Source organism: Indicator indicator, chromosome 14 (assembly GCF_027791375.1).
Source record: "Indicator indicator isolate 239-I01 chromosome 14, UM_Iind_1.1, whole genome shotgun sequence".
NCBI classification, from domain to species: Eukaryota; Metazoa; Chordata; class Aves; order Piciformes; family Indicatoridae; genus Indicator; species Indicator indicator.
The window spans coordinates 26,856,070-26,883,475 of record NC_072023.1 but is presented as its reverse complement, the minus strand read 5'-3'; the positions used below and the strand labels follow the sequence as shown (position 1 = coordinate 26,883,475).

General features: G+C 49.6%; 2 protein-coding genes across 2 annotated transcripts in view; one reads left to right on the top strand and one right to left on the bottom strand.

Moving 5' to 3' along the window:
• Positions 1–40: 40 nt before the first annotated feature.
• Positions 41–18,689, top strand: BID (BH3 interacting domain death agonist). Its single transcript, XM_054387111.1, has 6 exons — positions 41–511; positions 10,134–10,199; positions 13,942–14,143; positions 15,952–16,097; positions 17,238–17,441; positions 18,671–18,689. Exons 1-6 carry the CDS (start codon positions 41–43, stop codon positions 18,680–18,682), a joined length of 1,101 nt encoding a protein of 366 aa, XP_054243086.1. The 3' UTR covers positions 18,683–18,689.
• Positions 18,690–25,596: 6,907 nt separating this feature from the next.
• BCL2L13 (BCL2 like 13) overlaps positions 25,597–27,406 on the bottom strand; it is a 41,700-nt gene continuing 39,890 nt past the window's right edge. The window contains exon 6 of the mRNA XM_054386473.1: positions 25,597–26,560. Coding sequence (XP_054242448.1) covers positions 25,748–26,560 — 813 coding nt within the window. The 3' untranslated portion in view covers positions 25,597–25,747. The remainder of the gene's footprint in view (positions 26,561–27,406) is intronic.

Here is a 27,406-nt window from a genome sequence, read left to right as displayed (position 1 = left end):
AGCAAACCTGCTTGCTCCTGTCCTTGCTGGAGTGGCTCCTATGGCTTGTTCTGGTTACTTGCATCTTAAAGGAGGATGTGGCTGGAAGCTGAAAGGGAGAGAAACAAAAGCTGATGGGCTCCAGCAATGGGCAGTAGTGCTTGAAGAGCAGCAGGGAGCGGTGGATTTAAGCAGTCTCATGGTTCCTGAAGAGCAGCAGGGAGCGGTGGATTTAAGCAGTCTCATGGTTCCTGAAGAGCAGCAGGGAGCGGTGGATTTAAGCAGTCTCATGGTTCCTGAAGAGCAGCAGGGAGCGGTGGATTTAAGCAGTCTCATGGTTCCTGAAGAGCAGCAGGGAGCGGTGGATTTAAGCAGTCTCATGGTTCCTGAAGAGCAGCAGGGAGCGGTGGATTTAAGCAGTCTCATGGTTCCTGAAGAGCAGCAGGGAGCGGTGGATTTAAGCAGTCTCATGGTTCCTGAAGAGCAGAGTATCTTTCCTAGGAGCCCAGCAAATAAATCACAAGTGACTGGGGTATGTCCTGCAGTGAGCCACAGAACTGCTGGCATGTCAGAGTACTCTGCCTACTGCTTGTCAGCTTTACCACTTCTGAAATTGAAGCTGTTGGTGTTGTATTCTCCCTCAGAGACAAAGGGAGTTTGTCTGCAGTTTGGAAGCTGTGTTCCCTGTGGTGGGGAAGTCCCAAGAAACATCAGGCTGATAGCTTTGATATTAACCAGGTGGTACCAAACTATCCCTTCAGTTTCACAGTAGCTGTGTATGTGTGTCCATAGATGCACAAAAGGGCTCACTCAGCCCATCTTTCACCTGGCTAACATACTGCAATGTGTCTGTTCCCCCACCATGTTGACTGATTTATTTAATGAAGCCTAGAATAAAATTCTGTTTTAGGGGAGTGGGTCTGGGATGAGGCAAAAATCTTTGAGCCTTCTAAGCACTATTACAGGCTGGAATATCCATTGATGGGGACCCATCAATAGTGATAGGGGCAGGTTTTCTGTGGTTATGATAACATTTCATAGAATGGTCCAGGCCAGAAGGGACCTCCAAAGGTCATCCAGTCTGACCTCCCCATAGTCAGCAGGGACATCCCCAACTAGATCAGGCTGACCAGGGCCTTCTGTGGCAGAGAAATTCTCCCAAATCAGGGCTTATAGGCAAGTCAGATATAGGGGTAAGATTTTTATATTTTTAAAAAACAAACATCTTTTAATCATAGAATGGTCTGGTTTGGAAGGGACCTCCAAAGGTCATCCAGGCCACCCCCCTCTGCACTCAGCAGGGACATCCCCAACTAGATCAGGTTGCCCAGAGCCCTCTTGAACCTCACCTTGAATATCTCCAGGGATGGGGCCCCAACCACCTTCTTGGGCAACTTGTTCCAGTGTTCCACTACCCTCATGGTACAGAACTTGTTCCTAACACCCAATCTAAATCTGCTCTTCTCTAGTTTGAAGCCATTGCCCCTCATCCTGTCCCTGTAGGCCTTTGCAGTCTCTCTCTATCCTTCTTGTAGCCCCCTTCAGGTACTGGAAGGTTGCTATTAGGTCTCCCTGGAGCCTTCTCCTCTCCAGGCTCAGTACCCCCAGCTCCCTCAGCCTGTCCTCGTAGCAGAGCTGCTCCAACCCCCTGAGCATTTTCATGGCCCTCCTGTGGACCTACTCCATCAGGTCCATGTCCTTCCTATACTGAGGGCTCCCGACCTGAGCGCACAGTACTGCAGGTGAGGTCTCAGCAGAACAGAGCAAAGTGTCAGAATCACCTCTCTGGCTCTGTTGGCAATGCATCTTTGATGCAGCCCAGGTTGTGATTTGCCTTCTGTGCTGCAAGCTCACACTGCCTGCTCCTGTCCAGCTTCTCATCCATCAGCACCCCCAAGTCCTTTTCCACAGGGCTGCTTTCTGTAACCTCCTCCCCCAGTCTGTATTGATAAGCGAGGATTGTCCTGGCTCAGGTGCAGAACCCTGCACTTGCTCTCGTTGAGCCTCATGAGGGTCACCTGGGCCACCTCTCCAACTTGTCCAGGTCCCTGTGGTGTATCGACACCACCACTCAGCTTGGTGTCATCTGCACACTTGCTGATGGTGCCCTCAGTCCCACTGTCTGTCATTGATCATCTCAGCACTGCTTTGCAGATCAGCTAGCTATATTCCCTTTTGTTCTCAGTTTCTCTGTCCTTGCAAAGTCTGAAGCATGTGTAGCTGCCATGGGAGTAGGCAGACTTGTATAGCTGGAGAAATATGAGGAGAATCTCTGGTATCTGCTGGTGGCTGGGCTGTTTAGTTCCTGTTGGGTTTATGGGCTGGAAATTGGGTGTGACAGAGGGATAGGGATTCCTCTGGTGACTTCAGGCTGCATGATGTGGGATTTGTGACTTGGAGTGCTACAGACAGCAGTCTGGTGTAGCTTAGAAATATCCTCAAATGAGGAATTTCTCAATCTGCAGCACTGTTTCTCCTCCTTGCTTTCCAGCAATGGCTGGTTATGTAAAGCACTTGTTCCTGTGGCAGGTTTTCAGGAAAACAGTGAAACTGAGTGGTTCTGGCTTGATCTGTGGATTTAAAATATCAGGTCATGCCAGGTGCCTCAGTTTCCTTACCTGTAAAAACAGCTCTGCAGCTCAACAATGAAATGATTGCCTGCAAGACAGGTAAGAGCCACCAGCTCTGGGAAGGGACAGAGGCACTGTTTTATTTCTTACCATCATGATGTCATCCTGACTGCCAAAAATAAAGCTCCTGACTTTAAGCTGCCAGGCAGAGAAAGCAGTGCACAAGTTGGAGGGTTTTTTCTTTTTCCATGACTGACATTTTACTGCAGTTTCTGCTTTGAAGACTCAAGTGTGAGGTGAAGATGAATGTCGTGACAGCTCACACAGCAGGTCCAGTGCCTGAGAGTGTCTGCCCAGGAGTTTGTATGGGACATGGCTCAGAATCCAGACAAATTGTTAAAGGACTCAGTCTTACAGGCATGAGGCTTTGCTGCTGGAAAGAGCATGTTTTAAACCCAGACAGTGCCTGAGACAGCTGAGAATAGCAACTCACAGGCTGAGCTGTGAGGGGAGGTGAAGGATCTGAGGGGAGGTGATTCTAAGCAGAGGCATTCACAGGGTGGATTCTTTTCTGAGCTGTCTTGAAGGTGTAACAAGTGTGAAGAGAGGAAAGCTGATTTGTGTGGTGGCTTAGCACTGTTGCTGTAGGTATTCTGGTTCCTACTCCTGTTTATGGCAGCCTTAAGAGCTATTGAGAGTTCCCCCTAACAGGTACCCATATGGTACTGCTGATTCTTGCTGCCATGTGGGGAATTACTGCTGATGTGCTTGGAGATACAGCAGAACCCCACACTGACTTTAGGGCAGATAGACCCTTGCATGCCTTGCAATTCCACTGTTTCCATGTGTAGCTTCCCACCTGGGAAGACAAAATGTGCTTGCAGTGTTTGCTCTTGAAGTACATAGTATGTGTGACAATGGTATGGCAGGGAGGACCTAGTTTGGTCTCTCTCTGGCACAGCTATGGCCAGGGTGGTCCCTGCAAACTTGCAGTGCCTGGAGTCAGAGAGGGAAATCTGGCCCTGCCTGCTGTGGCCTCTACTGGGGACTCTTGAGTCTGCTGTTGACTCTGCTGGGGACAGAGTGGCTGGAGAGCAGCCAGGCAGAGAGGGACCTGGGGGTGCTGGTTGACAGTAGGCTGAACATGAGCCAGCAGTCTGCCCAGGTGGCCAGGAGAGCCAATGGCATCCTGGCCTGGATCAGGAATAGTGTGGCCAGCAGGAGCAGGGAAGTCATTCTGCCCTGTACTCAGCACTGGTTAGACCACACCTTGAGTCCTGTGTCCAGTTCTGGGCTCCTCAATTTAAGAAGGACATTGAGATACTCGAATGTGTCCAGAGAAGGGCAACGAGGCTGGGGAGGGGTCTGGAGCACAGCCCTGTGAGGAGAGGCTGAGGGAGCTGGGGGTGTTTAGCCTGGAGAAGAGGAGGCTCAGAGGAGACCTTATTGCTGTCTACAACTACCTGCAGGGAGGCTGTAGCCAGGTGGGGGTTGGGCTCTTCTCCCAGGCAAGCAGTGACAGAAAGAGAGGACACAGTCTCAAGCTGCACCAGGGGAAGCTTAGGCTTGATCTTAGAAAGAAGTTCTTCACAGACAGAGAGATTGCCCTTTGGGCTGCCCTGGAGGCGTTTAAGAAGAGACTGGATGAGTCACTTAGTGCCATGGTCTGGTTGATTAGTTAGAGTTGGGTGATTTGTTGGATTGGATGATCTTGGAGGTCTCTTCCTACCTGGTTAATTCTGTGATTCTGTGACACTGTTGCCACCACCCCTTAATGGCTTCAAACTAGAGCAGAGCAGATTTAGATTAGATGTTAGGAACAAGCTCTGTACCACGAGGGTGGTGAAACACTGAAACAGGCTGCCCAGGGAGGTGGTTGGGGCCCCATCCCTGGAGATATTCAAGGTGAGGCTCAAGAGGGCTCTGGGCAACCTGATCTAGTCGAAGATGCCTGTGCAGATGGGGTTGGCCTGGATGACCTTTGGAGGTCCCTTCCAACCCAGACTGTTCTGTGAGTCAGTGATTCATTGATGGCCTCAGCTGGGAGCAGTTGCTTTGGTGAGCTCCTTGTAGGACTAATACAACTTGGGTAGCAGAGGGAGAAACAGAAGATGGCACACCAAACCTGAAGGACCTGTGTTGCTGGAAGAAAGCAGTTCTGTACTGTCCCTGAGGATGTACTCAGCCCTGTCTAAAGAGTCATGGTTGCTATGTGGCAAACCTTGGATGCTTTCTTTGAGGGAAGCATCCAAAGAATTCTCCCTTGTGCAAACTGGCATGTGTGGGGGTGGGTGAGGTCTGTCATTTTGCACTGACAAGCAGCTGGTGGATGTGCTCTTCTGACTCTAATTATGTTAAATTAACATACACCATTAACATGGTGATGGAATGAACAAGCAACACTGAGCTGGAATGGACATGCCCCATGTTGACTCTTTAGAACTGATTTAAGGGTCCTAAATTTGTATTTAAAATAGTCCTTACATGCTTTTTTATTTTCCTAAGATGGGGAAAAAGTGATGAGAAAAACCTGTTTGTAGTCTTGACTGTTGAATGCTTCCAGGCATCTAGTGGTTTCTCAGAGGCAGCTGTTAACACAAGAAGTTCATCTGTCTAATGAGTGAACTGAAAGTGTGAAAAGGAATGATTTGTTAGAATTGGTATTTCAAGTTTTAAAACTCATAGTACATAAAATTCACTCCAAGACTTCCACCAGTCCTAAAGTAGCCTTAGCAAAGGATCTGGTTATACTCTGAATCTAAATGCAGATGGTGTTTGTAGCCTTTGTCTCCATCTTTTCTCATGCTCCAAGTAAAGATTCTTTTCACACAGTGTAAGATAACTGTTTGCATCCACCAGAGAAGTTCTTTACCTGAAACTAACACTACCAAACTTCCAAAGTCTTACTGATGAAGAACTTCAGGTGGCATCAGAGTGATTCCATTTGACTCTCTGGGGTTTGCTCTTGAGAGGTCTTTTTGAGATTCCATTAAGCAGTTTAACTGCTGAGGAGGAACTCTGTTGAAGCCCCTTGCATTGATTCAAGGCAATTACTAGTTAACTAAAAGCCAAAAATAATTTGCCCTGTATTGTGGTGGTAGGGAGACATTTTGTGATGTGAGAGAAATGCTTTTACCTGTTCCTGGTGTGCTTTTGGCCACCCAAGCAGAACTTTATTAGCTGAGGGCTGGAACCCCTCAGGGACTCACTCCCTGGGTGGTGATTCTTTGATTCAGCAAATCCAGTTCGTTAAATCATCATCTTCAAGCCTCCTTGTCTTAAATTTTTACCATATAAGCACTTTGGAGAGTGGTGGTGGTTTTTTTTTTCATTATTCATTTTTGTCTTATCTGTGCTCATGTGCAGGAGTTGCAGTTTGCAGCTGTAATGGTCTGATGGGTGATTTTTTTTTTTTTAAATTTTATTGCTTTTTCTTAGTGATGTCTATTTTTGTAGGTTTGCCCTGAGGAGTGTCCTTTCACACAGAGCTGAGATGATCCCCTGAGGGGAAGGGATAGAACCTCCATGTGTTGTAGGTCTCTTCCCTCTGCACACTCATTAAAATCTCTGGGTGCAGCAGGCACCCTGGCAGGGCAGGGGCTGCTCAGACCCTTTTTGTCTGCACCAAGGTGTTTTACCTGCGCAGGTCACCAGCACACAGGGAGGAGCTTCTCTGCCATAACCAGTCTATAAGCTTCTGGCTTTTGAAGAGCAGAAGTACTTTCAAGGCACAGCATTTCACAGTCTCACAGTATATTAGAGGTTGGAAGGGACCTCCAGAGATCATCCAGTCCAACCCCCCTGCCAGAGCAGGGTCACCCAGGGCAGTCTGCACAGGACTGTATCCAGGTGGGGTTGGAAAGTCTCCAGAGAAGGAGACTCCACAACCTCTCTGGGCAGCCTGCTCCAGGGCTCTGTCATCCTCACTGTAAAGAAGTTTCTCCTCATGTTGAGGTGAAACCTTCTCTGTTCAAGTTTGTCTCTGTTGGTCCTTGTCTTATTACTGTGCACCACCCAAAAGAGCCTGGCCCCCTCCCCTTGACACCCACCCCTCAGCTATTGATAGACATTGATCAGATCCCCTCTCAGCCTTCTCTTCTCCAGACTAAACAGCCCCAGGGCTCTCAGTCTCTCTTCACAGGGGAGATGCTCAAGTCCCCTAAGCATCCTCATGGCTCTCCCTTGGACTCTCTCCAGCAGGTCTCTGTCTCTCTTGATCTGGGGAGCCCCAAACTGGACACAGTACTCCAGATGTGGTCTCCTCAGGGCAGAGTAGATGGGGAGAGGACTCCTGCACATGTGCAGGAGCTGATGTGATGACCATGCTCAGCCAGACAGGCTCAAGCCTTACAGCTTCTAGTCACTGGTGGGGGAAGTGCACTTGCAGGGCCTTGTGCCAAGCTGCTCTGCTCTGCCTTTCTTAGCCAAGCTGTGTGGCCATGCCAGACAGAATAGATCAGGGTCTTTTTTTTTGACTGGTATTTTCTGCTTTGGGAATGGAGAAGTGTGCCTCTTGTCCTTCCCAGAATGGAGTGGTCTGTGCTGCCTCTTTTAAAGCAGGGAGTGGGAAAAGACAAGAGTGCATTTCTTCTGGACTGCCTCTTCCATGAGCCTTTGGACTGAACCAAATGGAGTTTCTTGGTACTGTGTAATAGCATGACAAAAAATGTAGGGAGTCTGTGATTTAAAGTCACATTCTGAGCTCTCCTGGAAAAAGTGTGGCAGGTGGCAAACCACCTTGGCTTCTTTTGCTGTAAGAAAGGTCATGTTGATCACTCTGCAGGCTGATATTTTATTTAGTTTATCACCACCTGGTTGTGCTCAATTTGCCCTCCAGAAATTCACTGGAATTGTCATCACTGAGGAAAAAAAAAAAAAAGGTCACCCTAGTTTGGGTGGAGGAGGTTTCACTGTAAGCTTTGTAAGTGAGAAATCCCTTTGGTGCTACCCAGCCAGTTTCACCAGCACATCTGACCACTTGTGTACAGCTTGCAGCTGTAGTGGCTTGAATCCCATCACACTTGTGCCAGAGCTGTGCTGCACTGCCTGCCCCTCTGCATGGGGGGTAGGTGTACCTTGACTGATGGGGAAATTTGCTCAGCCTGTACTCAGGTTGTGAAGTCAGCTATGAAGTTATGAAGGATGTTACTAGCCCAAATTAGCCAACATGGCTTAATCTGACCAGCTATGGACTACTGCTGTGGTCCTACATCAAACTTTTGGCATGGGCTGGAGCTGAGTGGGGATGGCAATATTGGGAGAGCTCAAGAAGGCTGCTGTGACAAATGTGGGTTTCAAGGCAAGTGAGATGAGGCCAGCAGAGGCTCAGCAGCGTTTGAGGCTTGCTGAGGCCAGCAGAGGCTCAGCAGCGTTTGAGGCTTGCTGAGGCCAGCAGAGGCTCAGCAGCGTTTGAGGCTTGCTGAGGCCAGCAGAGGTTCAGCAGCGTTTGAGGCTTGCTGAGGCCAGCAGAGGCTCAGCAGCGTTTGAGGCTTGCTGAGGCCAGCAGAGGCTCAGCAGCGTTTGAGGCTTGCTGAGGCCAGCAGAGGCTCAGCAGCGTTTGAGGCTTGCTGAGGCCAGCAGAGGCTCAGCAGCGTTTGAGGCTTGCTGAGGCCAGCAGAGGCTCAGCAGCGTTTGAGGCTTGCTGAGGCCAGCAGAGGCTCAGCAGCGTTTGAGGCTTGCTGAGGCCAGCAGAGGCTCAGCAGCGTTTGAGGCTTGCTGAGGCCAGCAGAGGCTCAGCAGCGTTTGAGGCTTGCTGAGGCCAGCAGAGGCTCAGCAGCGTTTGAGGCTTGCTGAGGCCAGCAGGTCAGCAGCGTTGGGCTGAGGCCAGCAGAGGCTCAGCAGCGTTTGAGGCTTGCTGAGGCCAGCAGAGGCTCAGCAGCGTTTGAGGCTTCTTGTAGGCCTAAGCCATGATGGTTTCGGAAGTGGTGTTTAACTCAGCAGGAGTCATTATCAGAGGATATCCACTCTTTACTAGTTGTAACATGAATAGCTTTGATCTGGAGGGAATTACTTTGTATAGATGATAATTCTTACATATTAAAAACAAAATAAGTGCAAGCTGAGGCTTTTCCTGGCCTCCAGAAATGTTGCTCATGCAGCTCCTGAGGGGTTTGCACAAAGCCATGGTCCTGCCACAGACTTAATGCTAAATCCCTACTTTCTTCTTAATCTTGAGGATTTTATCTGAAGTTCTGCAGCCTTAATTAGTATCTTTCTCTCTTCCAGAAAAGTCAAGCCCAGGAAGAAGTGCCATTCTGACTTGCTTTGGAGCCCTGTCCAGTCCTAGAGGAGCAGACAAGGGACTGTACTCTCCCCAGCCAGCAGACTCTTCTCAGATAGAGGTGAGTAGCAGCAAAAGGGGTTTGAATGTAATAAAGGGAAATGCAAAGCAGCAAAGGCTGAGTTTTTGCCTAAAACTGAGCAAAGCTGAGTTTTAGACAGCTGTTGGTCTGGTGTGACAACTAAGTGAGGAAAAAGAGCTCATGGTCAAGAGGCCCTGCTCATGAAAGTTGAAGCCAGCTTGCACCAGAGACTTCAGTGTGCAGCTGTGGGACTGTTGCATCTCTAGAGGCAGCAAGTTGAAGGTTCTTAAGGGGGATTCCTCTCTTCCCTTCCTTGGCATTTGCTAGGTAGTTTTGTGCTTTTGGCACTGGCTGTGCTGTTCTCACACCTGTCTTGCTCTGGGACTTCCTGTACCAGAGGTGACTGCTTGTGCTGCTGGTCTGACCCACCCATCCACTATACCTGGCTGGATGAGGAGGGAGCACTCTGTTCCTACCAGCTGCCCCTTCTCAGAGGGTGAGGGAGGCCACCCTCTGCATGATGCTGTCTGCCTTCCCCCTCCTCTTCCCTTGGGCATTGCCCAGCTACAAGACAGGCTGAGGCTTGTCAGCCCTGAGCATGCACTGTGGGAGCAGAGGAGCTTGTGACCCTGGGTCCTCTTTTCTCCCTTCTTCCTACTAGGCCTCCCTGGAGGTTTAGTGGACTTGTGCTCATGGAACTAGAGGCCTTTGGTGGCACTTTGTCCCATCCTCCCTGTCCAACATTTGCTAGGAAAGTATTGAAATAAACCTTGGTATACAGCTGTATTTCTGTGTGGGAGGCAGGGGAAGATGCATTTGAAGTGCCCCAGCTGTGCAACAATGTCAGCTGGGTGCTGTGATCCAGGATTTGGTGCTGTGCACACAGATTCAAGCAGCTCACCTGCTCTCATTCAGGTACTTAGAAACTCCTTTGTGATAATGCTGCTTTTCCCTTCCAGGCTCTGGCACTCCTCCCTTCTCCAGCATCACCTCTTGGCTTCAAGGCCTCATTTGGAGGTTATGTTGCTCCACTCTCTTGCATGTGTCTGTGGCAGGGAGGAGTTTCATGCCCCTTATTCACATGAATAGGGCCATTCTTGCTGGGACACTTGTGATTTTTCTCAGCCTTTTTTTGTCACTGTCAGCATGTGATGGGCAGCCCTCTCCAGAAACACAGATGTGCATCACTGGAAAGGTCATTCTCTACAAGATATATGGCCAGACCCATGAGCAAGGTTTATGGGGAGTTACTTTACCTTTCAGCCTTTTCTTTCTTTTGCAGTGCAAGAACTTCTGGTCTGAAGAGGGTCATAAGAGCTGCTCTGTCTCTGAAGCCATCATGGAACAGGTTAGATGCAAGTGTGACTGAAGTCAGTGGTTCCCTTGTGCACTTGTTCTGAGACACCTCAAAGGGGATAACCTTCAAAAAGTGCTGCCCATGTCCTCATCTTCCCTAGAGCTCCTGCAGGGGCCCTAGCACTGCTCTGAACACAGACTAAAATGGATGGAACCACTTCATTAGCAAGCTGCTTCCTCATTACCTCACAGTGTGACCCTTCCCCTTCCAGCTGCAGGCTGGGGTTTGTACTTTTTGGGGTTTGTACTGTTTATTGGTAAAGCTACAAACTACTGAAATGAACAAAGTAACAGACACCACTGTGATCAGTTTTTATTGCATTGGTTTGTGCAATATTGAACATAATAACTGCGGTTGAAGTGTCTGTCACCCTCCTCACCCCACCTTGTGCCAAGGTGCTGTTATAACCCTCTTTGCTCTGCCCTTCCATCAGCCTTTTGCACATAAACCTGAAGAATCATTGAATCATAGAATGTTAGAGGTTGGAAGGGACCTGCAGAGATCATCAAGTCTAACCCCCCCTGCCAGAGCAGGATCACCCAGGGTAGTCCTCACAGGAATGCATCCAGATGGGTTTTGAAAGTCTCCAGAGAAGGAGACTCCACAACCCCGTGGGCAGCCTGCTCCAGGGCTCTGTCATCCTCACTGTAAAGAAGTTTCTCCTCATGTTGAGATGAAATCCTTTGTTCCAGTTTGTATCCATTGGTCCTTGTCTTATCACTGTGCACCACTAAAAAGAGCCTGGCCTCCTCCACTTGACACCCACCCCTCAGCTATTGATAGACATTGATCAGATCCCCTCTCAGCCTTCTCCTCTCCAGACTAAACAGCCCCAGGGCTCTCAGTCTCTCTTCCCAGGGGAGATGCTCAAGTCCCCTCATCATCTTCCTGGCTCTCCCTTGGACTCTCTCCAGCAGGTCTCTGTCTCTTGAACTGGGGAGCCCCAAACTGGACACAGTATTCCAGGTGTGGCCTCACCAAGACAGAGTAGATATGGAGAAGAACCTCCCTAGACTAGTCCCATGGGTTGTTCAAGGGGGATAACCACTGGTGCCCCAGTGAGTTTGGGTCAGTGAGTAAGCTTCACTACTGGCTATAAGCATCCATGCCCAGATCATGGAGGATTTGCCTTCTGTTGGCCTCTGACTGATCATATACCTTGTTTGCCTTTTGTTTCTGTTACTGGAGTTTGCTTTTTGTTGTCTTTGGCTTTCCCTTTCTCTGTCTAGTCTCTTCAAGTACAAACAACTTGTCCTTAATTGCTGCTTACTGCTTTGTCCCAGTTCTGCTGCTGTTGCCTAGGCACTTTGGGTCTTGTAAGTACTACTGATATGTAGATAAAGTTGGCCTTGCAAGGGTCCACTCCCCAAAAGTTACCTGCAGCTCCTGTTCAGTGATCAGGTTCTTCATCCTGGTTGTACACTATGCACTTGGCAAAACAAACCATTCTGCTTCAGCCTTGATTCTTCTCCCTAGTTACAATTTTATGCCGAAGCATTTTCTCCTAGGAATACAGTCTGCATACCAGAGGAGGAATTTTCTTTCTGTTTTTACATAACATCCTGTTCCATAAGCTGCTCAGATAGAACTGTTGGACAGTCTCCTGGTTTTCTACAGAGGCCTTAGCTGTTCTTGAGGCTCCGTGTTTTCAGCAGGACATCTCTCTCTGTTATGGTTTGAGGCTGGATGCCTTTAAGAGCCATAGAGAAGTCTTCCAGGAGGACCAGAGAGGTCCAGGGATGGACCAGAAAGTGTAAAATTGTTATCCTATCCCATAATTCTGTTATCTCTTTGTAAGCTGGCTGTATGGCTAGCTCTGTGTCTTTCTTCTCTCTCCTCCTTGGAAAGCACGAGCTCTTATCTGGTATGGGGGAGGATTTGGGAACTGTCTACAGCCTTTGAGGGCCTGGGTAATATTTCCTATGCAATTCTGGCCTCTTTGGGCCTAATGGAGGAGGGCTTGGAGGAGGAGAAAAGAGTACTTAGGTCTGAGTATTAAGGTATGTCTGGGGGAAGGGTTTTCTTGGTATGTAGTATGGATTATGGATTTGTGTGTTTGCACTGAAATATGTAGCTATGAATAGCATTTCCATTCAAACTTTCCAGTTCTATCCATCCTGAGGGGAGTGTTTAACTCCTTTGAGAGGGGTTATAGAGCCTGTCTCACTCCTTAAATGGAGACACCCTCACAGCAGTCTGCCTGCCTGATGGACCAGCTCAGCCTAACTGATGTGTGCACTCTGCCACCCGGCCTGAAGGCAGCAGGGTGTGTGGCTGCAGAGGCAGCATGTCTCTGTAGATGATACCAGACACCAGTGACCTGCATCTCACTGTCACTTCCTGTGAGCAGCTCCTTGGCTCTCTACAGGTTGCTGAAGAGGTTATAGTGGAGCTAGTCTGGATCCTTTCAAAGAGGGGGAAGAAATGTGAGCCTTTGGATTTTCTGCAGGCTTACACTGTTATCTCTGTTTCCCACCTTGTTCGTGCTGTGGTCTGATCACACTGAGATGGGGAGCTGCTGGCTTCGTTATGGACAGGAAGTGGAATGGCCAATTCCCAACACGGAATGCCCTTCCAAACACAGGATGGGGTGCAGTGGGTGGTTTGTGCTGAGTACACCTCTGTTTCGGCGGAGGCTTATTCAACACCTGGGTGAAGGCACAGAGAGTGCTCTCAGCACCTTTGCTGATGACACAGAGCTGGGAGGAGAGGCTGACAGCCCTCAGGCTGTGCTGCCATTCAGTGAGACCTGCACAGGCTGGGAAGCTGGGCAGAGGGGAACCTCAGGCGGTTCAACAGGGGCAAGTGTAGAGCCCTGCACCTGGGGAGGTGTAACCCCAGGCACCAGCATGGGTTAGCAGCTGACCTGCTGGAAAGCAGCTCTGAGGAGAAGGTCCTGGGAGTGCTGGTGGACAAGTTCACCCTGAGCCAGCAATGTGCCCTTGCAGCCAAGAAGGCAAATGGTATTCTGGGGTGCACTACAAAGAGTGTGGCCAGCAGGTTGAGGGAGGTTCTCTTCCCCCTCTACTCTGCCCTGGTGAGGCCACACCTGGAGTATTGTCTGGTTCTGGGCTTCCCAGGGAGGGACAGGGAACTATTGGAGGAAGTGGCTCCACAGAAGGCCACAAGGATGATTTGGGGACTGGAGCATCTCTCTTACAAGGAGAGACTGGGAGACCTGGGGCTCTTTAGCCTGGAAAGGAGAAGACTGAGAGGGGATCCTATCAATGCATATAAATACCTACAGGGTGGAGGCCATGAGGATGGGGTTTGTCTTTTCTCAGTGGTGCCCAGTGACAGGGCAAGGATCAGCAAATACAAACTAAAACATAGGAGGCTTCACTTGAACTTAGGGAGAAACTCCTTTACTGTGAGGGTGATGGGGCACTGGAACAGGCTGCCTAGAGGGGTTGTGGAGTCTCCTTCTCTGGAGATCTTCAAAACCTGCGTGGATGCCTTCCTGTGCAAGCTGATACAGGCATACTTGCATTAGCAGGGGGATCAGACTAGATCATCTCCAGAGGTTCTTTACAACCCTTATGATTCTATGAGGTGCTCTGATCAGAGTTTCTGTCATTGCCACAGCTGCAAATGTGGGGAGAAGGTGAGCTGAGTCTTCCACCACTGGAAGCCAGAGAAGTATGTTCAAGATTGGAAAACAGCCTATGTGCAGACCTTCAGAGTGGAGCCTTTCCCAGGCATGGGCTTACCAGTGATTTTCTTCATGTTTCAGATCAATGGATCTGTCCAGGTGGAGCGTGTGCTGCTCTACACCTTCCTGGAGGCATCCTCAGACTGTAAGTTCAGGGAGCAGCTGCAGTGCCTGCAAAGCCAGGGGATGGTCTCTTTCCTGAGAGGCAGCTGCTACGACGACGATGAGGTGGAGCTGCAGACCGACGGCAATCGGAGTGGCCACATGCAGAACGGGGAGCCAGGTGAGTGCTCTCCTCTCCATCCTGCATGGGTTTTGCTTCCCCCTTTTCCCACCTCTGCTGCTGGTAATGTTTTCTCCACTGAGAAACTTCACAGCATGGCTGTGGGTTGGGATGTGATAGCTAATGCTTGGCTGCCCCTATGGATTTCTAGAGCACTTGTCACCCAGGGGGTTTTCTGCAGCATGTCAGACAAGGGCCACAAAGCTGATACTAATGATAGCTGTCCTCAAGGAGTGTGACATTAACCAGTTAGGCTTCACAATGTTCCTCAGGCATCATCAGTACCTGGGATAGGAGTTAGAAACAACTCTTGTTCTGGAACTTGGTGTTGCCTTTTCTGCTCTAGCAGTGTGATAAAAACTGTTCCTCAGCCAGTTTCTGATACCATTCCTGCTGCTTTAGCCATCTGCAGGATGGCTGTTGTCCCTTGCCAAGGATGTGTTGGCTGGCACATTGACTTCAACCTAAGTAGGGGGAGGAGGGCTTCAGTGAATAGTGTCCCCTCCTACAAATCTGCATAGATCTCCTGCCCCAGCTGGCAATGGCAGGAGATAGGACACGGGGTAATGGTTTTAAACTAAAAGGTGATAGATCCAGACTAGACAGAGGGAAGAAGTATTTACAGTGAGGGTGGTGAAGCACTGGCACAGCTTCCCCAGAGAGGTGTTAGATGCCTCATCCTTGGAAGCATTCAGTGTCAGGTTGGACGGGGCTCTGAGCTACCTGTTGTAGCTGAAGATAACCCTGCTCACCTTTCAAGGTCCCTTCCAATCTAAACCATGCTATAATTATCTGAGATGTTGCATTTTAGATGGTGCTTAAAAAACAAATTCTGACAGTAGCCACTTGAAAGTGATGCACACTCTCTCACTTCCCCTCCCTAGGCAGGGTGTTGACTGTAGCTGTCCTGGAGAGATTTTGGCTGGAGATGTTCTAACCTCCCCTGTAGTGCATTTTGATCAGGATGGGACTGCACTTTGCCTAAAATACAAATTAAAAATCCTGTTTGGACACTGCCTCTGTCTAGCAGAAAGGGACCTGGGAATTGTAATTGACAAATGGCTGAATGGGAGCCAGCAGTGTGCCCAGGTGGCCAAGAAAGCCAAAGGCATCCTGGCTGGGATTAGAAATGCTGTGTCCAGCAGGAGCAGGGAGGGGATTGTCCCCTGGGACTCAGCTCTGGGGAGACCACACCTCGAGTGTTGCGTCCAGTTTTGGGCATCTCAGTACAAGAGAGATGTGGAGGTGCTGGAGCCAGGGCAGAGGAGGGCAAGGAAGCTGTGAAGGGCCTGGAGAATAAATCTGATGGAGAGTGACTGAAGGAGCTGGGGATGGTTAGTGTGAAAAAAGAGGAGGCTGAGGGGAGACCTCCTGGCTCTCTACAGCTACCTGAAAAGTTGTTGTGGAGAGGTTGGTGAGGAGAGAGAGAATGGCCTCAAGCTACAACTGGGTAGGTTTAGACTGGACATGAGGAAGAATTTTTTGCCAGCAAGAATGGTCAGGCATTGGAATGTGCTGCCCAGGGAGGTGGTGGAGTCAACCCTGGATGTGTTTAAAGGTGGTTTGGATGTGGTGCCTGGGGATATGGTTTGGGGGTGAACCTTGTGGAGCAGGGTTCTGGACTGGACTTGGTGATCCTGAGGCTCTTTTCCAACCTGAATGCTTCTGTGATATGGGTTGAGTGCACACAGCTGTCATGGATACGCTGTGACTGGGGGTGGGCAGAAGGTTGCTGGGAATGGGTCAGCTTACCTGCACTGGACCGATTCTACCTGCTGCCTGCTGAGTGAGCCGTGTGTGTGTGGCAGTGTTCGAGCATGAGGTCGATGAGGAGGTCATCCGGCGTATTGCCACCCAGCTGGCAGCCATCGGGGACCGCTTCGACCAGGACATCAAAGCGAGGGTCGTGAACGACCTCGTGCAGCACTTCCTGAACGAGAACCTGTCTGGAGAGGTGAGTGGGAAGCAACCTGAGTGGCAGTTCCTCTCTGAAATGTTGTGTGTCTTTGCTGCTGTGCCTCTGAAGCAGGAAGCTTGCAACTCTCCCTGTCTTTGGTAGTTTACTGATCTAATTAGCACCATCTTAGAATTCAGCCCAGACACTTGCCTTGGAAGATGTGATGCTGCTGTGGCAGCTGTTGGCCTGCAGACTGAGATCCTTGGCGTCATCTTTCTGCAGGTGGTGAAACTGAGGAGTTGTGGAGGACTGCTTTTCAGAGGTGTTTTGTTGGCCCAGTGGCTTATCTTTGAAAATCAGCTGACTGGTTAAGGCTTTAGTATTTCTCTTTAGGATCTTTGGTGTCAGGTCCTGCATGTCTGCTGCTCATGTGGGTACAACTTGAGCAGTGTTAGTAAGGGCTTGCTGTGTGCTTGCGACTGAACAGACTGCAAGCAGTGAGACCCTTTGAAAGCGCTGTGACTCTTTAGCTCACAGGCTGGCAGTGCTGGGAGTAGCCTGGATGGGTGATCAGCTGAGAAGGCTTTTCTAGGTGGTATCTTCACCTCTGATGCAGTTGCTCTCCCACCTATAGATTGAATAGGCCCAGCATCTAACATGCTGCACTGCTCTGCAAGGGTAGTACTTTGAGGTCTTTTGTGTTAGATGTCCTTTTTCTCCAAGGATTGGATGTACATCTGGATCAAGAGCCACAGGTTGCTTCCACAAAGCCTTTTTAGCTTGACCTTCAGGACAGCTGTGGCTTTCTGGCTTGTTTGGCTTTCTCTGCCTGGGCTTGAAGTTTCCTGTGCTCTACAAAATAGTCTGTCTTTGACTTGATGGTCTACCTTCTTGCTGGAAAGGTGGGACTGAATGACTTCCGACCATCTTTTTGCTGGGGTTTTGTGGGGTGGTTTTTTTGTTGTTTGTGTTTGGTTTTGTTGGTTTACTTTTGTTTGTGGGTTGGTTGCTTGTGGGATTGTTTTTTGTTTTTTACCTCTCCTGGGGTTTATCACCTGCACAGAGTAGTTCTAGCAAAGTCTGACCATTCCCCCCAGTCTTGTTGTCTTGCTCTCCACCCAGTTAAGGTTAGGGCTTTCAGGTTTATTGTCTAATCTTCAGCTGTTGCACTGAGATCACTCTCTTCTTCCCCTCCAGGAGATAACCCAGCACATGTCACAGGCAGTGGAAGGGCTTGTGCAGGCCATGCCCTCAGACATGGATCGGGAGAAGGCCATGCTGGTGCTGGCAATGCTCTTAACTAAGAAAATTGCCAACACAATGCCCTCCCTTCTGCAGCGTGCCTTCAGCACCACCCTCAACTACATCAACCAGCAGCTCCGCAACTGCATTGCCAGACTGGTGAGTGCTGTCAGACAGCTCAGGGAGAGTCACAAGCAGCCTCTTGATCGGCCTAGCTCTGAGTTTGCCTGTGCTCAGCTGGTTTCCCTGTAGTGCTCTGGAGGGAATTCCAGAGTGGAGCTCTGGAGGTTGGTGTGCTGAATGAGGGAAGTGTGATGGGTGGACGTGTCACAGCTTCTGCTTGTCCCACTCTCTCAGCAGCCAGTGCTGAGTGCATTTCCTCTGCAGGGCAGAGAAAGATGTGATTGCTTCTCCCCTCCCTGCAGTCTCTTCAGGGAGCTGTGTTGTTAGGACTTGGTTTAATCATGCCCTCAGAGAAGAAATCCTGACCAGACCTCTGACAGCTGTATCTTCCCAAATGTCTTGTGCCTGAGGTCTCTGCTTTCATCTTCCTGAGCTCCCCAGAGTTTGGCAGAACTGGAAGGGGAAAGGAATTGCCCCTCTGCACAGCAGCACCAGCAGAGAACCATAAGTGATGGTCCAATGGGAAATGGTGGCTCCATTCTTGTTCTCTGGAGCTGCAGCATAGTTGGGGAGACTAAAGAGCTAGCAGTCAAGTCAGGGCAGAGGCTGTGGTGTTTGGCTGCACCTTCAATAACCTGTCAGGAGAGGGGAGAGGACATAGACACACACACAGAGGTACAATAAGATTAGATACCTCTCAGGAACAAGCTTGAGAATGGGCAGGGCTGTGACCCCGTGGTGGGGTGCTGTGGGTCTGTGGGACACCCCTGTGCTGCAGCTGTGCCACAGACAGCGCTGGCAGCACCCTGCAGAGGGGCCCAGCTCGCCCTGTGGCAGACTGGGCAGGTGCCTTGCAGAGCACCCCTGTTGTCTGCCAGGCAGCAACGCACAGTGTCCCTTGAAGTGGCACTCAGCCCAAGGGCACTGAGTTATCACAGAAAGCAGTCCCTGATGTAAGGCAAGAGTGGCTCTCACTGCCTGAGGGCTGCCACAGCACATAGCGCAGGGAGGGCAGGTCCTCCAGTGCACTGCCATGGGGAGGGGGAGAGCTCACACGAGCCCACTCCAGGGTCTGTTCCATGCTGTTGCCCTGGCACTCCTGGTGCCAGCTCCCTGGCTGTAGCACCGGCTGGCAGGGGCCGAGGGGTGGCAGAGCTCGGCAGGGTTCGGCAGCTGCTGCTGCTCAGCCTCCCCAGGAGCTGCGGGGCTGGCCGCGGGGGGTGGCTCTGCTGCTCTTAATGCTGGTTCTGTTTCTCTCTGCCCAGCTGCGTGACTGAGCTCCAGCCCTTGTGCAGAATGTGGATTCCTGAAGACTTTCTGCTTTTCTTGGATATATGAAATGACTTTCTGTGTTCTTAACTTCTGAGATACAGCTGTGAAAGGGAAGGGAGAGCTTCATAGATAGGCCTTTGTTGACTAGCACAGCAGTGATGGTAGTGTGAGCTGCTTGCCAGCTCTGCCAGTACCCCTAAGTAGTGCTTACCCTTTTTTGTTTTTCCTTTCCAGTAGCAGACAGTGCAGACCCTGGCTTGTGCCCACAGAGGCAGTGCTGTGGGCTCAGAGCCTGCCCTCTGTCTGGGTGGTTTTATTTCTTTTCCCTAATCAGCCCTAGCCTTTTGCTTTAGTTATTCTCTTCCCAGCCCTGCTCCTGGTGCTACAGCTGAGCCATGCCAAGTGTTTACTGTTCCCAGGAAGGCCTCAGGCTGTAGAGTGGGTGGCTGATAACAAAGATCACAAAGGTGGGGAGGGAGGAAATCAGGTCTGTCATAAAGAGATGGCAACAAGAGGGAACAGTGTTAAAGGAGCCAGGGAAGGCTGAAGTACAGATGCTTCAGTATCAATTGCCATAATCCTGTGCTTGAAAAACAAAACTGATCAAGAAACTGTAAAGAAAAGATTAGAGTAGGTATAGGGCAAATTCTTTTGGGGACCACAACCTGGATATGCTTGAGAAAAAGGTTTGGTTTTTTTAGCTTTAGAATATCTTGCTCTAAAGAGGCTCAGGAGGAATACCTGTCATCTCTTACATCTATATCTCAGGTTGAACAAAATCTGACTTGGGTTGTTTGATACATACCTGTAAACACACACAAGGTGGCAAGGGCTTCACCTGTGATGCAGCTGCTTCAGAAGTTTTGAAATGATGTAAATACTTTGTGAGGTTTTTTTTTAACAAATAAAATTGTCAGTTCTCATGGCAATACAGCTCTGAATTTCCTTTTTGGTGTCTGCACTGGACTAAGGTGAGGGGGGAGAGAGGAAAAAAGCACAGAGTCTACACCTAGTTTTTGAAAATTGTACCATTTATTAAAGTGCAACCTGGGGGCATGGTCTTACAGCAGTGTCCCATTAGCAGAGGGAAGAATGTACATACCCCTTCACTTCAACTGAATAGAGAACAATGAAGCTGGAAAGAACTTCCTTTTGAAAGATAGGAACATCTTTATGACCCAAATGGCACAAGAAGCTTTAGATAGTTTTCCCCAAGAGGGTTGTACCTGCATGTTCTAAGAAACATTCTGACCAGTTCCTTGGGTAATGGGTGACTTGAGGAGCAGGCAGAGGCTCTTCCCCCAGGCAAGCCTCTTGAGAACAGAATCTCAAATCCCTGCACTCTACCACTACCTGCTTACACCCCTCAGCAGCCTCGTAGAAGATGTCCCCTATTGTGCCTGCTTCAGAGTCAGTACCATTAACCTTTGCTACTCAGCAAATCAAGTGGCATTCTTTTGGTCTGAGTGGGTTTTAGCTTTGCACTTGAATGGAAGCTTATAATGCAAGTTAAAAATGGGGACAGGACCCCCTAAAGGTACAGCAGTAAGATGCATCCTCTGCAGCTTGTTCTATCCAAATCAAAGTGTTCCTTCCCTCCCCTGCAGATACTGCAGGGAGATCAAAAGCAGCTTCCACTGGAAGCTAACTGTAGCTCCCCCCACTTCTACAGCATAACCATAGACCCCTAGCTTGGAGGAAGCAAGTCAGCCTACATCAGAGACAGACTGAGAGAGGGTCAGCTCTAAGTGGGAAAGAAAGCGATGGAGTTGTTTAACTTAGGGAGGTGGATCTGATCAGTGGTGTGTTGTGGTTCTTCTGGATGTGTACTGCTAACACTACAGCTGACCCCTGCCAAACTGGTGCAGCTCTCATTCCACAGCCAACTACACTTGGCAGGAGATTTCCCTTCAGCAGATGCAAACAGTACAGTGTTGCCTAGAGCAGCCCCTGCAGACCATGAGACCTGGCTCTGCTGGAGTCAAGTAGTGGTAGCTTTTATTTTATATTCCCCCCACCCTTGATTTTTTTTTAGTGGCAAGACAGAGCCTGCACTTCGAAGCACAGATGCATACAGAGAGTCAAAGCAATACTGCTCTTGTAACCTTGCCAGAGCTGAACTTAAGCAGACCAAGCCAAATTAAAGTCAGGCACAGCTTCTGCCTGCAGCAGGTCCAGGAGGTGACATGTCTCACCTCTCCCTGTTGTGCTGGGAAAGACTTTCTCCTGCTGTGTAACCTGGAGCAGGCACTACTCCTATGGTAGGTGTCTGCTCCTGCTGGCAGCTGGGACTGTGTTCACCCCTCCCCCCACCCCTATTTCACAGGAAAAGCATCTAGCAGTTACATTCAGCTTCTGCAGCAGGAGTGTGCTCTGGTTCAGTGATAGAGAGCCTGAAGCACCTCTAGCTGTTTGCTTCCTCGGGCTTTGCTGGTGCTGCTGCACCTCTCTAGCTGAAATTAAAGACAGGGAAAGTTTATGAGCTCAGATTATTTTCCTAACTACCACCTTTAGCATGAAAAAAACACCAAACTTCAGAGTCTTTCTTGGTGAGGACTAATGAAATTTTTAATTTGTGATGGTGAGAAAGCATTGCTTAGTTTAAAAATGCAGACTAAAGTCTTAGCCTAGCTGTGACCAGAGCTTTATGGAAAGGAATGAAACAGGATCCTGGCACCAGACCTTGCCCTGTGCAAGAGCAATCAGCACTACAGCTTTCACCTTGCTCTTGAGCTGCAGCTGCCTGAGCACTGCCCTCCCAGCCCAGGATGAAAAAAATCAAGCCCTCACAAACAGCAAGGATGGATTCCTGTAGCTTGCTCTCCAGAAAGCAGACTGGGAAAGAAACCACCAACTGCAAACAGTACAACAGGCACCTCACCTCCAGCCAGAAGTCAAATTGGTGACCAAACCCAGGTGTGATAGCAGAGACTAGGTGACACTAAACAGCCACTTCATCATCTGGCTCTATGCTAGCAGCTTCTCTTCAGACTGGTGAGTACCTGGGGCAGGCAGCTGCTCCATGATTCACCTCTGAATGCACAAAAGGCTGCAGGAGTGCAGGGGTGTTGTTTTCTTGGCTCTAGCTTGTTTGGCCCACATCTACTATTTTAGATCTAAGTTACTTTCAGTATCTTTCAGCAGTATCTATCATCCTGAGAACCCCTACTCAGCATCCACCTAGCCCACCAAGAACCAGCACCCAAGTTTTCAAGCTGCCTGTGCCCAGAAGTTTCCTGTTTTGCCCTAGCTTAGCAGCTTGGCACTGCTGTGCCAACTACAGCCCCACAGCTGTAGGGTCTCAGGAGGTTGGAGGCCACGAGGCTCTCCCAAAGCACATGGCTGCAACAGGCAGAGACTTGGCCCTCTGTATGCAGCAGAGGGATTCTGAGTTTCAGCTTTTGCTCCCTAGGAATGCTAGCTGAAGAAAGCCCTTGCCCAGCTCTCAGCCACAATGCCCAGGTGAGCACAGCTTAGTTAAACACAACTGAACCCTAAGTTGCACCTTTCTCTTGAAAGCCTTTCACTTTACAGCTCCTTACTTAGCAAGCCACTTACTGCAGTTCCTGAAGGATTTAACACTTCTTGTTGAGATCCAGTCCTCTGCTGTTTTAGCATCTCAGCTTTAGGGTATGCTGCAGACAAGGGTAAAGTGAAGAAAGAATGGATCTAAGGTAGATATTGTGTTAAGGTACAGGCCACTCGAGGACGGATATTGAGGCACTTTTGGGAAGGGGATAAGCAACACAAGTGAGAGTAACTCTCTATGCCCTTTTGTAACTCTATAGAATCACAGAATTGTCAGGGCTGGAAGGGACCTCAAGGATCATCTATTTCCAACCCCCTGCCATGGGCAGGGACACCTTGCACTCAGTCAGGACATAGCTACTGCCCTTCTTCTTCCAGCTGCAGAAGCCACTGAAGAGAGGCTGCACCACATGGTTCAGGGCAATCAGACCCTGCAGTTTAGGATTTATTTTCATACACTTGAAGATAGTGGGGAGGAAAAAAAAAAACCCCAAACCCTTCCATTTTCTAATTCACACCTATAGTAAGCTGTAAGTCTGTAGGAACACTGTCAGCCTGAGCTTACTCAGCCTTTGGTGACTTCCACAGCATCTATCCCAGCTCTGACCATAGCAGAGTTCAAGTCCATAAGCTAATGGAGTCCAATAACCAGTGGAGTGTTCCCAGAGGATAGTACTGCATACAATAAACTTTCTAAACATGATACCGGGCGGGGTGGGGAAGAGGGTCAGAGATTCCTGCTGAGTAGTCAACTCTGTAAGACCCCTACCATGAAAAGGATGTAAAGAAGGACCCAGCAAGGAAAACCCAGGGTCCAGCTGATGTTCCATTGAATGTGGCAAGACATGAGATAGATACTCAAGGCTTTTGCCCCACCACAGAAGTGCTTAACAAAACAGAGTCACTGCTTTTCCTTCCTACTGCTGCCACCTTCTCACTCCTGTGTGTGACAGAAGATAACTTTTATTTCATGTCCCATTGGGCTCCTTGTGCCAGGAAGCTAGGGATTTCTTCCCAAGACAGCATGGATTTAATCTTTTGTCCTGTATCCATCTCCCACACTCAACCTTGGACAGAGAAGAGCTAAAGTACCAGCCTCACCCCTAGATTGTGCACAAAATCCATCTCTGCTTTAGAGTGCAGGTAGGGACTGCTGTGTAACTCACTGTGTGGCTACAGATGGGCCATATCCTACATGTAGGTGCATCATCATCATCATTATCAGTAAGGAGAGGATGGAGGTCAGCCCTTCTCCCACAGAGCTCATACTGGAGTCACCAGCAAAGCAGTGAGAGACAGGCCTGTGCTGACTCAGTGGGCAGTAAAGCAGCCCTTGCCCCAGGGAACCAACTGGGTACCCTCCCAGCCTGTCACTTATTGGTAAACCCTGCTGCAACACGAGAAATGAAGCAGAACTGTAACCATCTGTGCATGCTCCTCACAAAAGGAGCATGGACACCTCTTCTCTCCATGTGATGGAAGCTCCTGTGAGAGTCCAGAGCTGTGGTGGTGGGAAGGTAGACACTGAAAAGTCCATAGTGTGAGAAGGTCCCAGCATTCCAGATGCACAGCAAAGGGAGTACCAGCAGTGCTCCCAAGAGGTGGCAGAAAAAGCCAATTCCATTTTGCAACATGGTGTAGAGTTTCTGTTAAGGCCAACCTGCTACCTTTTGTTCATGGAAAAAGCAATCAGTGATCAAGAGCCAAGTGCAGAGCACCTCAGTTCAGTCCACAGCAGCAGCACATACAGAGCAATCCTTTATCTTGATACTCTACTTCACACACACACACACACACACACACAGAGCCTAAAATCCAAGAAGTTCTCTACAAAAAATCCAATCTCAGAAATGCTTAAACAAAAGAATTCCTCCATCTGCCAGGTTCTGACTTCCCAGCATCCTGGGATAGGGGTGGGATAGGAAAACGTAACAAGAATATCCTAAAATAAAGAGTATGTTAAGTGTCTTTTCCTTCTCAGCTCACTTCAGAAAAAAGGCTCATGAGGAGATGTACTCTAGATAAGGTTATCCAGAGATCAAGTACTTGTCTTTGTGCTTTATGGAGAGTAATCTTCCCCCTTCCATTTGTACATTATCCCAAGTTCCCATTCACCTGCCTCCTTCAGGTCTAAGCCATGGTGCCAGCACGGCCTCACAGAGTAGCTGTGCCTGGAAAGCCCACAGGTCTTGCCCACAGAGCAGCAGCAGGGACAAGGACAGACACAGAAACACAGAAAGAGGACTGCTTGTGGGTGGAGCCCATGGAGCTGATGTGTGCAGCAAGGCTTAAAAGGTTTCTCTGCACACGGATTTGAAGCGCTGTGACTGTTGGGAACAGGGATTTGCTTTTTACCAAAGTAACTTTCTCATCATTTGTGAACCTGTAAATTCAGCTGATGACAGATTCAGAGTCACTGACCACTGCAGGGCAGGAACAGGCAGATAGAGGAGATGATGTTTAATGCTGTTTTGCTCAGTTACTTGAATCCATCGCTTTATGTATCTGGGATTCTGTCACAGCCACGACCAGGTTAGGACTAAATCTGCTCTGTGTTTAACCTGGCAAAGACAATACAGACTGCAGGGTGACACAGGATAGCATAGCATTGAACCCTGGAATTGCACAGGAGGCACTGGCCTCTCTTTCACGCCAGTTTGCCGTATCTGCTGACTGCAGCCCCGGCATCAGAGTCCTGCTTGGAACAGCACCGTGTCCAGCAGGAATTTTGCACCTCTGGTAACTCCAGGTTGGCAGTAAAGTGGCCAGGCAGGAGCAGAGCAAGTGGATTCTCAAATCAGCAAATAGCAGAGGCTCTCCCACCCTCCTGTGCAGACAAAGCACTGTCCTACACTTCTCCCCCAGGAACACCAGGATGCTCAGAGATAATACAGCTATAGAGAGGCAGCATCTTTACAGGATGGGGCTCAAGTACATGTTAGGGGCCAGAACCAGTGCGAGCAAGGAGGTAAGAATAAGCACTCTCCCACAGGGGGCTTAGGAGGAACCTGCAAGGTTCCAAGGAGCAGTGCTGTACCTGAGAGGAAGCAGAGACAAGAGGGAGCCCAGCCTCTCACTACACGACTCAGGTTGGCTAATGTTGGCTAGTGAGGGCTGAGGGGTGCTTCGGGAAGGGACGAGACAGCGCAGCTGCGGTAGTGGTCAGGCTCTAGGGGCTGGCAGCAGCTGATTCTCCCCTTCCCCTGGGGATTCTCTGTTCCAGTTTCTAGAGTATGAGCACCCCTTTCTTCAGCACCTGCACTTGAGTTCTTCAATTTGCAGATTTTTTTTTTTTAATTTTTTTTTTTTTTAAAAATACCCCTGTACTGTAATCAGGAAAAAAAAACCCAAGTCCCTGCCCCCATTCTACTGAAAACATTGATTGTCCAGAGCTGGAGGCTTAGTGAACAACCTCACCCCATCACCAGGAAGTTACTCAAACGTCCAATTCAACAGCAGGCAGCTCAACCTTTGGGTAACACAGCTACAAAAGTCGGGTTGTGCTCTCTCCCCTCTCACCCCTGCTCCTCCCCAGAGCTCGGTTACTTTCTCCTGAGCGCCAGCGCTACTCCCACGGCTACGGCCAGGATGGCCACGGCGGCGGCTCCGCCGTACAGCAGGATCGACTTCCCCTCCGCCAGCAGCAGCGGCTTCTCCTCCGCTGTGGGGGACTTCTCTTCCGTTTCCTCCAGGCGGCCCTCTCTCCCCACCTTTTTTTCCCCTAGCAGCAGTATTTTCTCCAGCTCTGCTGCAGCCTTTCCCTCTGCCGTGGCCAGCTTTGGGGCAGGTTTACTCAGCGTGGGGATTTCGGGTCGAAGGAGCTCTTCAGCCACCTTCCCCTTCTCCTGCTGTTTGGCAGGTGGCGGAACTGAGGGCTGTGCTTTTCCAGCAGCAGCAGTTTCAGCTGGAGCTTTTCCTTCCTGCAGAGAAGTCAGGGTTTCTGGAAACGCTGCCTGTATGGTCTCTGCAGCGACAGCAGACACCACTGCTTCCTCAATCCCCTCTGGTATCTCTTCCTTCTCCACATGAACAATATCGGAGTTGGAAGAGTTGTTCTCACTCCTTTCTTCAGCCCCTCCATTGCTGTCCAGGCTTTTGACCTCTTCAGGATCCATGGCCACTTGCTGCCAGGACTCGGGTCCCAGGGAGACTGGCAGGCTCTCTGTGTGCCAACTCTGACTTGCTGACAGGGAGACAGGCAGGCTCTCTGACTGCCACGATGTGGTCACTGTGGGGGACTCCGGGGGGCTCACCTGTCCTGAGTTGTCACTGGTCAGGATGTAGATGTCATTACTGTCCTCTGCAATGAGCCCAGGGTACTCTTCCTCTTCAGAGTCCAAAGTAAAGACTGTCCCCTGTGAAGGAAAAGGAGGACACAACACATGAGCAATGGTTCCAGCATTAGCTCCCCTGTACAGGAAGGAACAGGACACCTGGAAACTTCATAAGGCTGGAAGAAAGGTGAGAGGGCCCCTGCAGGAGGAGCAGGTGTCTGACCTACATTGCATGAGAGATTACAAAACCCAGCTACTCAACTGCCAGTTCCAGAGAACAGAACCATTCAGAAGAGCTTTGCTGGGAGCATTTTTCTGCCTGACATTACTGAATCAGTGAGTACATCACCAACACAAACCACGTGGGAATTATTAACTGGAGAAGGAGATACCAAAGCCTGAAACCAAACCCAAGTACCAGAGTCCAGTTGAATAACATTCCCCTGGTGTGAGTGCTCTGTATTGCTTGTCCATTTTCACCTAACAGTGTTTCTCTTACCTCCTTACACTGTCAGTTCTTTCTGAAGCTTGTGTTTCCACTTTGTATCAACAACCTGTAGTCTCCAGTAACCCTAGGACTTTACTAACAAGTAGAGCTATTCTTAACTCCACTTTCCCAGACCAGCTTCAGAACTTTGGCCCCACAACTTCAGTTAAAACAAAAAGCCAAGCACAGACATCCAAAGATGCTGCCGGGCTTGGTTTGGTTTTAGTCTAGGAAAGCTCTGTTGACATCCTTGTCTAAGACAAACAAACAACTCGAGCTGGAACCATTATAAGAAGGGAATTAGGAGAGAGCCAGGTCAAGCCCCTCACAGAGCAGTAAGATGCTTTCTCTGCTCCCTCTGTGCCCCTGGAACACATCAGCTTGAGCATGCACCAGCTGACAGGCTGTAAGCTGAAGAAGGGCAGATTTAGTTTAGATAT

Bases quoted from the DNA above. Each gene is read 5' to 3' on its own strand.
- BID (XM_054387111.1), top strand. From the start codon at position 41: ATGGCTTGTTCTGGTTACTTGCATCTTAAAGGAGGATGTGGCTGGAAG. The intron at 14,144-15,951 runs GTGAGTGCTCTC...TGTGTGTGGCAG, and splicing joins CATGCAGAACGGGGAGCCAG to TGTTCGAGCATGAGGTCGAT. The intron at 16,098-17,237 runs GTGAGTGGGAAG...CTTCCCCTCCAG, and splicing joins ACGAGAACCTGTCTGGAGAG to GAGATAACCCAGCACATGTC.